The 12,429-nt window shown below is 41.2% G+C and overlaps 1 protein-coding gene across 8 annotated transcripts in view; it reads right to left on the reverse strand.

The window, feature by feature from the left end:
* The window catches only part of LOC308413115 (activated CDC42 kinase 1-like), a 59,606-nt gene that overhangs the window by 14,310 nt on the left and 32,867 nt on the right, over positions 1–12,429 (reverse strand). For 5 of the 8 annotated variants that reach the window (XM_080907915.1, XM_080907913.1, XM_080907914.1 and 2 more), the window contains 3 exons: positions 4,099–4,276; positions 2,776–2,846; positions 220–489 (listed from right to left, as the gene is read on the reverse strand). In XM_080907915.1, coding sequence (XP_080764041.1) covers positions 220–489; positions 2,776–2,846; positions 4,099–4,261 — 504 coding nt within the window. In that variant the 5' untranslated portion in view covers positions 4,262–4,276. Of the gene's footprint in view, positions 1–219; positions 490–2,775; positions 2,847–4,098; positions 4,277–7,452; positions 8,251–12,429 lie in introns of those variants that run through there. The other 3 variants (XM_080907912.1, XM_080907917.1, XM_080907916.1) reach the window with 3 other exon arrangements.

Raw genomic sequence — 12,429 nt, forward strand, 5'->3', positions numbered from 1 at the left:
GTGTCTAAAAAGTTCTCATGAAAATCCCATTAAAAAACAAAAGAAAAAAAACAAACATTCATGCGCCTGCTTTTATCTGTTCCTAGACAAGATGCAAACAAGCAACATGTTTCATGCAAAAGAACTGTGTGAGCACACTCCAGTTATTTCATATTTCCAACATGTTTTTGTTTTGTTTTTTAAATTGTGGATAAATGGTATAACAATATGCCTCCTCACCACCTTCCCCGCAGGTGTCAACCACTCTCCCCTCTTCACGACGCCAAATGAGCCGTCGCCCAGCTTCTCAAACAGCGTCAAGTCCTTCTCTGGGATGAGGCAGGTCAGACCCTGCTGCTGCCCGTCGAGGAGAGTGCCACCACTGGGCTGCGTGGCTAGGACTCCCTCCCCGACGCCCAGAGGTGGTGTGGGAGACAGCTTACGAAACGAGGAAGCCGGTTGACCCTGCTGGGGTATGTCTCCTCCATCTGGACGTTTACCACTAAAAACCTGGAGAGAAACAGACAAAAATGAAGACGTGTGAAAGCAGAGAGAGGGGCACTAGAACATAAAAATATGAGCATAATTTAACATTTTGCATAAACAGCAACATTCTACATCCTGGTTCCCCCTTTTTCAATTTATGTATAATAGCAGGTGGTTGAAAAGCACACTCGTGCCATGGTGAGAGTCTGACAAGCAGTCTCAAAACCATTACTGCAAGTTCTTGTGTGTGCAGCGAGGTCTTTTAATGGCTTAAATTTTTAAAATGAAGCTTACACATAAAGAAAACATCATGAAGTCTGTGGAAAAAGTAAATAAAATTCCATGCACATGTACTAACATGAGCACACATGTTTTTGCACACACACAAAATACTTAGAAATTTCCTGCCTCTTGGCTTAAGTACTAACAACACAGCAGGAATAACTTAGCTGTTAGGAAGTACTCATTAAGAAGCCCTATTAGATTAAGTGACCTGAATGGCTCTGTGTGCTTATGTTTGTATGCCTGCATTTGTGTGTGTGTGTCCATGTGTGTTAATGATTCATTGCCAGTCTCCTAAATCCGAACCCATAAAAATATGTGTGCCGTTTGGCGCCACCAAGGGAAGCCTTTGTTTAGAGGACTTGAATTAGACTGTTTACCAAAATAGGAGTTCACAGAAACTGGTGGTGATATTAGCTAGCAGGGATGAAATCAAGCCGATAACAGGTCAGATAAAACACTAGAAGAGCCTCTCCTACGGTGGTAACACAAATACTACATTACGTATCAAATCAGTGATGTCGGATTCACTTAAAAACATCTCTTATTGGCTCATGAACATAAGGTCAGTACTCAGAAATTATGTCATCAGTAAAAAAGAGGTGTCAATGAATATCTAGTGCCAAACATATTTGACTGGCTGGATATAAACAGTAGCAAGCGGTATGTGGTTTCACATTCACACTGGACCAGACATGACATAATGCTGCAGACCTTTTTTGAAAGACACCACCTCTGTGTGGTCACGGTGTGGTTAGTTCGTTTCAAATAGAGGGCTGGATATTTAAATAATTCTGACTATGGCGCGCACACACACACACACACACACACACACACACACACACACACACACACACACACACAATCACACACGAGTGGAGTCATAAGAGTCGGTGACACACAGATGCGGCTCAAGCTGCATTCACAAAATGCTGTCTTATTAAATTCCCCTTAAAGAGACAGAGCTTTTTTTGCTTTAAGTTACTTCTTCACTTTCCTTTAATAAAAGACTCAAAGGGTAATTAAAAGACAAAAACTGCGAGGTATGTAATACACATGCTGACGCAAATACTCAAAGGAATTAACCATCGAGAAGGATACTGAGGAGAAGCCGTCAGAGTTGTGTGGGTGCGCATGTGTTGGATGAGTGTAGCCGTGGTTCTCACAGGACGGTGTTTGCCATCTAAAATTACACCTGTCTGCCTCCGCCTCTGGCACTATCCTCAGATAGAGTAATCTGCTTCCTCAGCTGGCTGTGACAGTGTGTGTGTGTGTGTGTGTGTGTGTGTGTGTGTGTGTGTGTGTGTGTGTGTGTGTGTGTGTGTGTGTGTGTGTGTCCAACTATCTTTATGAGAACTACTTTGAGTTTGGGAGCCTTACACTGAGGACATTTTGGAAAATGAGGTCTTTTTAGCTTGGTCCTTGCTTAAAAGGCCCTTTTTATGGGCCAGCACTTAAGTTAGGATTAGGTTAGGCTAAGGCAGTTAAGATGGCATGGTTCAGTTTAGGATTAGGAACTAGGGAATGCAATGTCAATGAATGTCCTAGCAAAAATAGCCTTGTAAGTGTGTGTATGTTTATATCTGAATATGGACTCACTGGCCCTCCTCGTGTGTCCTCAGGAGAAAAATTACTCTTTATATAAAAAATACAAAACTCTCCTATAATCATCACAGGTCTAAAAAAAATGTGCTAATTGAAAGGAAAGTTTCTCTTAGCGACACCTCACCACAATCACGAATGTTTGTGGTTGATTTAAAACCTCTGCACTACTAACAGCCAGTATTAAGTTAAAGGCTGCTTTTAAGCACATACGACTATGTTAACATCTTTCCCTCAGATTACAACGTACTGATGCCAGAATTCATTCAGGGGGTGCTGATCATATCTGCGCGGAGGGCGCAGGTTACTGTGGTCATGTATCCACACTGTTACACCCAGACGGATTCCACAGTGGCGACATCCTGCCAAATATACCGTGCACCATACTGAGTTCTGATGTGCGCTGTGCTCGTCTATGTCTGTCACCTTGCTCATCCAGGACTTGCGCTTGCACATGGCTTTCCTCCTTTTCACGGCCTCCCACAGCCTTCTCTGCCCTGCGGTCAAGAAGAAACAAAAAGAGGCAATAGGTCAGTGGCAAGGCATTCAAATGAGGACTGCAACTGCTCAAGGATCCATCAGGAGGAATCTGAGTGAAAGAAGGGTATACCATAATGAATTTCAACACATTTACCACAACAGGAAGAAAACCAAACACCCAGCTTTGATATGAAATGAGACAAAGAGCAAAAAGCAAAGGGAAGGAGGAAGAAGAAAAGATAATAAAACGCCAGAGAGCAGTGAGCTGTGCAGTGGAGAGACATGTGAGGGAATATATGAGCATGCGAAGTGGGTGTAATTAGTCTTAAGCGGCTGTGAAGCACAGGCCCTGAGGGCTTCAGTAACTGGATTTAGAACAATTCTGCTGTGATCCACTTTATACACACCGCAGACAAAAGATCTGACAGTTTAATATCCACTCTCACTGTACCTAATTACAAATTGTGACTTTGTAATGACATTAAATGCATTAGTGATGCAGGATTTGTTCAAGCAACATCAAGGATGAGCCAAATGACACAGTGCCATTACTGAACACAAGAGTCATACTTAAGGCTATGTATAGATGCATACAGAGAACAAAAGTAATCATAAATATAAAAATTGCTCATTAAGCTATGAAAGGCCAGTACTGCTTTATTAGGAAATAAAACACATGAGCAGAGAAGACAGTAAATGATGATTTTATGAAGTTGTAGTTTGGAATCAGAAATTCTGTGTCTTGCGCTCATTTCCAGTCTTGAAAGAGTTGATAAAAACAAGCCACTAAACAACAGCCATGCTTTCAGATATCTAGCTACACTAAACCACCGCTCTGAGCTAAAAGCTAATATCTACTTCTACAGTCTACAGCCTGGTAACAAAGGCAGTGCCAACATCAATATTTTAAGACTTATAATGTATGTTAAATATATTCAGCATCTGAATTTAGCACGAAAGAGTTACAACATTTGCTAATTAGCACTAAAACTACAGGACAAACTGAAGCTGATGGGGATGTAGTTCATTTTTAGATCACAAATTATGGACAAAGAGTACAGGAGATAAACCGTAGGATTTTTCCTTTGAATAAGGAACATTTATACTAAGTATCTAACACTGGAAGCCACTAGCAGGAATACAAATTTAAACACAAGAGAGACATGCCAAATGAACATCTGGATGAGCTTCTTTGGCACAACAACACTGCGGTTCTCTCATTCACTCACTGACAAAAACACACACATACACGCAGGTACTGTGTCTCACCGGGTCGACCCATGCCGATTTTCTCCAGGTCTTCATTCTTTACGTAGTCAAAGTGCGACAGCCGTGTGACGTTAAGGTCATCTCGGATCCGTAAGAAGTACTGCTGCAGCTGCACTTCCATCAGCAGTTCCAGCAACCATTCCGTCCCTTCCTCACATTGCATGCTGCTGCCCAGTTTCTGATAAAAATACAAAGACACACACAGAGTTAAGCCCATTCAATAGTCATTCAACACCTCTCCCAATGCATGCTCCAAAATCCGTAAAATACACTCAAAAAGGAAGTCAGCCATCAACAAACAGAGAAAGAAAGGAAACTGAGCTTGGAGCCAGCTCCCTCTTAACTAAATCATTAACAGCCTATTGCTTATAAAAATCAAGTCACAAACTCAAGATCAAGGGGGCTAAAGCGGCAAACATACTGTAGCATAAGCTACTTATCAAAGGATAAAAACAATGAAAACAGTCATTTTCACTGCAATTTGATGTCACTGTGGTGTCAACAAACCACTTAGTCTTCAATTAAGTTAAGCTCAAAACAAAGAAAGTTGTTTTTGGCTGACTTGCTGTAGACTGCTCAGACATGAATGTGCCAAAAAAAACAAAAAACAAGAAGAGCAATACAAGAAATATATTATGCAAAACTGATGTCCAAACGTCCAAAAACCAGACGTGGCCCCGAAACGGTTTCACCGCAATTCCTCACAACACCGAGTCAGCCCATCAATCTTTAACGTAAAAACAAAAAACATCCATTTAACGTAACCAGAAACCTAAACCTAGATGGGCTTCTTCACAAAGCTATCGTCTCAAACTGATGCAAGTTCAATTCAAGACAGTGAACAGCTTTGCTGGAGAACAGCTACACCTGCTCAGAACTTTAAGGAAGTAAACTTGTAAACCAAGCTTAACAACACATGGAAAAGAGAAACATTCCTAATCCACACATAAAGGCAGACAAAACTTTACGATGGGTGCTCTGGCTGAAGGGGTCACTCCACTGATCAGTATTTAGACTCGGCGAATGAGGAACTTCCTGTGCTGGCAAAGGCGAGGTTACGAGGTCCAGAGAACAGTGTCACAAAGGTCACTGCTTCCTTGCTCGCTGCCATTTAAACTTCCTGAGGGACTTGCTTAGAGGCCATTTCCTATTATTTAATGACTCTGGCCTTAGAAGCTCAAGATCACACACACACACACACACACACACACACACACACACACACACACACACTTCTAATGGTGGGCCATAAAATAAAGCCCGTATGTGACCAATCCCTAAATCTATCCCTAAATCTACTATGTCTTTTCAGAAATAGCTGTTCTGTATTTTACAGGAATTTTAGATGTGAGGTCTGACTGAGGTCAACTTATTGGGAGGGCTCAGTCCCCAATGGTTATGGCAGATGTTTGTATCCTGATACAGATTCATTCCTATAACCATAAAAAATGGGTCAGCTGTCTTTTTGAAATCACAGGAGTCCTCTTATTTTGGTAAAAAAGTCCCACTGTCAGAACATTCTTTGAAGCTATCTTTGAAATCCTCCTGTTAGTTGAAAACAAGAAGTAAAACGGTACACTGGTAAGCCAGGAAACATTCTCGCGTGATCCGGTGACAGTAGTGCCTGTGGTTTTAGGATTAACTAGAGCTGCTGTCATTTGAATCCATCTCCATATTTTGCATTTTGCTACATCATGCCTGACTCTTATCCTGAGAAAGACGATCCAACGGCCCTTTTGGCTGGTCCACTACGGGTTAAGCTGTGCCAGTGGCAGACATGCTATTAAGAGTTTGACGCAAAAGTTTTCCCAAACAAGAAACAAATGATTTTTCATTTTCATTTAATCCTTTCATTTTTCCATGAAAACAAGCCCAACTCATCCTTTACAATCTTCCCCAGCAGCAGTCACCACTGAAGAAAGAATGCTATTTCTCTGGACGGTGCCAAAGACGCAAGTCAGCTTTCTCTTGGGCCTCATTTCATGGCAGTGTCATTTGAGGCATGAGGGGTCAAAATCAGGGAGATGAAGCGCTTCTACTTCTTGGCCCACTAGCAAACAAATTATTAACCCATTAAGGCATGTTGGGTTTGTTTTTTCCTGAGACACGTTCATAGAAATAAGCTTTGATACAATTAATTTAGGTGGCTAAGAAAGAGCTTTATACAGGGTGTATCAAAAAGAAACATCTGACTTTAAAGTGCTTTAAATCCGCAGCTGTTTACTGGTAACAGTCGAAACATGTACTGGTAGAAAGCGAGGATTTAAAAGATTCATGTGGTGGTTGGGACGAGTTATCGTATTGATGTGTGCCATGTATCTGGTTGGGGACACACTGAGCACGTGTAAACGATGCAAGTTTTGTATGTAAAACTTTACATGCAAGCGTCTATGCCCATTACTTTGAAACATATAGCCTTTTGAATTCTTTTTGATACACCATGAATCTTCACCAGCTGAGATCATCAAATTATACTTTCTCCAAACAAAACAGGGTCCTTCCTTTATTTAGTTTATGTAAAACGTCATCAGGAGCTTAACTTCTCCTAAAGTAGGAAGTAGAAAATGTACATTTTGAAGATGTGAGGTTAAACTTGAAAGAAATGCTGCATCCCAACTGTTAGAAATGACTTCCGTTAAGACTCTGAAGAATCCAACCAGGGCTAGAAATCCAGAACTAACTAGTGATCTATATACTTTCCTTCATTTCACCATATTTTAAAGAAGCATCATGAAATGCTGACAGATTAAGAAGCTAAGCCTGTTTGCACTAAACTTGTCCAAGCTTAGCGTTTACTTCAAAAAATATTGAAAACGACCAAACAGGGAGGAAAACAAAGAGAAATAAATGAGGGATGCAGGAATTTAGATGCAGAGAAACAACATGGTGTCATTGCTGAGAAATACTTTTGGCCTGAACGAATTCCTCAAGGTGGTGCTGATATTCACACAGGCGCATGTACACGTACACAGACACACACACACAAACCTACACCTTCTGGCCAAAATCATGTCCTGTGTTAAATCGGTTCTGCTCTCACATCCTGCTGCAATAACAACCATCCCTGGGGAGAGCCTCAGACCAGCTGGAGAGTCCACACACACACACACACACACACACACACACACACACACACACACACACACACACACACACACACACACACACACACACACACACACACAGAGAGTTAGAGACAACTGACCTCCACCATACCATATTCATGATTCATGTATTCTAACAACTAATTAAACCACATGACTCTGACTATAGTTACAAGCATCCATGTCATGCTAAAGAAGATATCCCCTCAATGGAATATGGAGAGTAGACAATCCAGCAGAGCAGACTTACTCGATATACGTGAAAGCGTGCCAGGAAGGGGAATGTCTTTTTCAGCTTGTCAAAGCGTCGCATCCTGAATTCCTTCGTCTGGGATGAATGTAGGTGCAAATAAAGTGCATACACGTTTAAATGGCCCGTGGTTGTTGCTTGTCCTTTAAATCATTACCAGAGCCACAGCACCCTTGGTTTGAGTCTCTGAGGGAATTCTAAGAAGCGCACACAGTTTTTGGATCCGGACCCAAACCTATGAACCCGAGAAGGGGAAGAAAAACTTCCTGAAACCCTGCATGCAAATCTACAGCATTCCATGGCGGGGTCAATCCTCCTCTAAGCCCCTTCTACTGCTTCAGCTCCCCACAAGAAGTCAAAGAGGCATTTATGTAGCACTTGAGAATGCAGAAGAGAACTCAAACTGGCTTGTAATATTAGGAAAGAAGGCTGGAGAGCGAATGGAAGCTGCTGCTTCTAGCAGAGAAAGCCTCCCAGCTCTGCCCTCTGCCCAAGTCCAGCCATGTGCCCTCCTCAGACAGCAATGAGCCAGTCATCCAAACTTGCAGAACTTCACAAATAAGTCACTCCTTCTTCCTCCCTTCCTTTCACTGCCTCTGTCTCTCTCTCCCTCTCTCTCCCTCTCCGTCTCGCTCTCTCTGCTTTGCCTGTGCATATACTGTCTGTTTGCTTTTCGATCCCTCCATCGCGCATGGGACTAAAAATAGGAGCGTCTTCTGCCCGATTCAATCCCCTCGGCAGCACAAACAGACGAGCCAGAGTCGGCGTCTCCGGCTCCACTTTTTAGGCTTTAAAAACATGCATGTCTGCCAGCGGGGGGAGGGAGGGGGGCCAGTCTGCATTTGTTTACAGGTAGCATATGTGCTTGAGCTTCATGTTGACTGCTTATAATTCTCACTTCTGCATCAGCCAAATTTTCTCTACCCCTTTATCCTGCCCCCTCCTGCAACTCCACTCCTCACCCTATCTGTCCTGACCCCCGAACCCCCCACCCACCCTCCTCCTGCCGTCCGTGCAGTGCAGAGCAGAGCGTGGTGCAGAGGACAGAGGCTTCATGGTATTCAGCCCGGAGGAGCATTTGATCCAGGGCCAAAGGGTCACATTCAACTGCAGGAGGGGGAGCTTGTTTCCTGTGATGCAACCTCCCAAAGACACACACACACACACACACACACACACACACACACACACACACACACACACACACACACACACACACACACACACACACACACACACACACACCCCAAGCGCTCTTCCAGCTTCTCCCTCTGTTGCCTTGCAGAATTTCCCAACCTGCTTAGTGTAATATTTTCTCAACTGAAATGTATTGTTGAATGGCAATCATTATCTCTATGATTTACGAGTAGATTTTCCTACTATATATTTTTTCCAAGTTTCATTTTAAATCTATTTGTTATGATCTTTAATCACTTATAACCAACGCATTGTGTAAGAGTATCTGCTTAACAAACCCAGAAGCATACTCGAAGCACCAATCATTAACCACCAGGATCATTCGGACAATGAAATAGTGTATGAATAATTTCTGAGGTATGAACCACACGATGTGCAAAACAGATTTACAGATATCTGTTAGTGGATGACTAATAGTTTACAGTAATAGTGAAGAAAAAACCCACATGAATATAATTATGATTACATAAGACCTGCTCAGGTCACTTAACCGCGGTAAACTCGCACACTCCTTTTCTGTCACTGTGACGTCTTTTTTGCGCTGACTAAAACTCCTGCCATCTCCCTTCTCCTCCCTATTCTTCACTCCTTCATTAATCCCTTCTCTTTCACTCCCATGCCTCCTTCTGTCCCTCCTCTTTATCCCTGAGGATCTGGCCAAACTCTTGCATTTTCTTCTTTATTTGGTGCTGCCTTTTATTTCCTGCCTCTAATCCTCTAAAAATGTTATCTCTCTTCCACTACGCTGACTATAAACAAACCCGTAGCGGCTGTTTTTCAGACCAGTGGTGGCAATAAGCCACGTCTGCCTCCGTGGGCAGATATTATTAAACTTTTGCCTTTCTGATTTCACCACTCCTCCTCCCCCTTCTTTCGCTCGCTGTGCTGTTTTTCATAAGTCTAGCCCATCAATCCACACTTTGACTTAGCTGTTCCCTTTTCACTAGATTTAGTTTTTTATAACGCTCCCTCTGTCTTACTCTCTCTTCCATTTACTTCCACACACTTCTGCTTTGAATTAGGAAGTTTTGTGTTTACTAATCTAAGGGTGGACAGAAGGCGAGCAGGCAGAGGTGTTATGGGATGGAAATAAAAACTACAAATGGTGTTTGATCATGAAGTATTGGAGTTTAATCAGAGACGGGAAAACGGGCCTTTGTCAGAGGCGGGTGATGCTGTGCAGCGTGAGTTTGCATACCAATTTATTTGTGTAGTTTGTGTACTTTAATCAGCTGTCTAAATGACTTTATTTGAATGTTTTGATTTATAAAAATTATTATTTTTAACTGTAATGTGTAAGTGAACAAATTGTCTCACTTTAGAGTGACGTTATAATAGATTCAACGAAGTCAGCCAGGCAAAGGCAGGCGGCCATACTGTCATCAACACAGGGAACAGTGTGCTAGCTGATGATATCCACATTGGAGTCTCTTTACTGTGCCCCTTGCCCACATGGAGAGGGATCAGAATGACATCAGCCAAAACTTTAAGAGAACATGGCCTACTGTATCCTACATCCATACTGTATAAATCCACAAGGCCCTCACACAGGTGGAAAGTCGCAGCTCATGGTCATCACCTTAACACAAGCCAACTAAGGATACCAAACTTTTTATATAAGTAGAACAGCCTAAAAATCCCCATGCCTTCCGTTTGGATTTCTTAGTTTACAGAGTCTCTATTGCTTTTGTTTGACAGCATTGCATTAAAGTATATTATAGTTACTATATGAGTCAAGCATCCAGAATCATAAGGATCACGTAGACCAATTAATATCATAACTACCTCCCTAGACTATTCAGATTTTTGCATCAGCCGTATTTTAATAGATGCCAATATAGAATTTGTCACAGTAAAGTTAGCTTCAGTGATATGATAAATAAGGAAGTAATGTTTGCTTTGGAGCACTTATGTAACTCACAAGACTGTGAAACAGATGCTATGAAATAGCCCACATTCCTGAAAATCAGCAGCAGGACAAAGAAGGACATTACTAACATAACTGGATTTTTTTTTTTTTTTTTTTAACACCAATACTGGACATCTTTATTTGCTGATAGTTGTTCATGATCAGAAATGTGTGAGTGTAAGTTCTCTAACAAAGGTTTCAGTATTATCACAATTATTTATTGTGGCAATAAGCAGATTATTGCCACAATAACCACAGTGACAGCACTGAGCAGCTCCTTCAGTGGGAGACTGCGGCACCCACAGTGTGGGACGGAGAGATTTCGCAGGTCTTTCCTCCCCACATTTGTATTTGTATTCTATTTTTATCTTATTGTATATTTATTTTATTTTATTCTACTGTATATAGTATTTTATTCTATTCTGTACAGTTGTGTACTGTATTTATTCTTATTGTATCCTAATTTTTGCCTCATAACTTTTGCACTGTCCACTTCCTGCTGTGACAAAACAAATTTCCCACATGTGGGACTAATAAAGGTTATCTTATCTTATCTTATCTTATCTTATTAAACATGTGACCCTGGTGTCTCCAGACAGCTGAGTCAACAACAACAGCTGGTTAAAAACATTATGACAGGTAACGTTAGTTATTGTTGCGAAACATGGCAGCACTTCTTTATCAGTTTTGAAAATCACTTCCAGTTCATTTCTTTGTAAGAGAACTGAACCTTTTATTTGTATTTTATATTTTTACTGACTCATCTATGTCCTAGTCTACTCATCTGAGATGTAAAACAGTGGCATGAATGTTTCTGTTGTATTTTAGCATCTTATATGAGCTCTGTCGTCACATCTGTTTTCCACCGGTTATCTGACCTCAGAACAGATTTAAATAAGTTAAATACAGGAAATAAATAGAACAGGTACAAACAGTGTATATATCACAGTAATATGCTGATTTATGAGTGTTATAGAGGAGGAGCATCACAGCAGCAACAGCTTCACCTAATGTACAAAGTAACATTCAAAGAATCTCACAGAAATGCTGCAGTTTGAACATCAACACTCAGCTACAGTTAGAGCTGAAATGAGCCTGTCTGTCCAGATGGTGGCACTGTAAGCTCACTTTTCCTGCTCTGTTACAGACATGATCTTATATTCTGTTTTTTTTTTTTTTTTTTTTTTTTTTTTTAATAAATAGGACAGGGGGAATGAATGAGAGAAAGAGGGGGAGAGAAAGAAAGAAAACCAAAGGGGAGAAGAGACGGTGAGAAGGGGGGGGGAAGACATAACTGGATTTTTACAAAATGTTGTCCATTAATTCATCAAAAGAAACAACACTGAACAATTATCAGTTGTCAGTGTCAGTTGGATTGATTAATCAACATGATTCAACAGTAATGAAGGTGAAAAAAGCAATAGCTTTAAACCACTTCAAACAGAACTCATTATTAATTACCTTTTGTTAAATTAAAGAAATAAAAAACAAATAAAGAGATAGGCTGGGATAAAAAGAAGAGGAAATATGGCGACACCAGTGTGGCAGTTTAGTGAAACGGGAAGCTGTGTGTGTGATAATGCAGCGTTTGTGTAGAGTACCATCAAATATCCAATTTCATCTGATGTTTTATTAGAAATCAGTGGAAGGAATGTGTGAGAGAGCCATCAGCTGCCCCCTGACTAAGGAGATTAGAGCAATACGATTAACATAAGTCAATATGTATTGTTGCCATATGAACACTAGGGGGCACCAAATCTTAATATGAGGGGTTTTCATTGCTCTGTGTGTGACAAGCATTTGTTTTTCCACTCTAAAAAGACTTTGGGATTACACAGGTCACTCAAACTTTTATCAGTTGCCTTTCTGGT

This window comes from Rhamphochromis sp. 'chilingali' (assembly GCF_963969265.1).
Source record: "Rhamphochromis sp. 'chilingali' genome assembly, chromosome: 16".
Classification (NCBI taxonomy): domain Eukaryota; kingdom Metazoa; phylum Chordata; class Actinopteri; order Cichliformes; family Cichlidae; genus Rhamphochromis; species Rhamphochromis sp. 'chilingali'.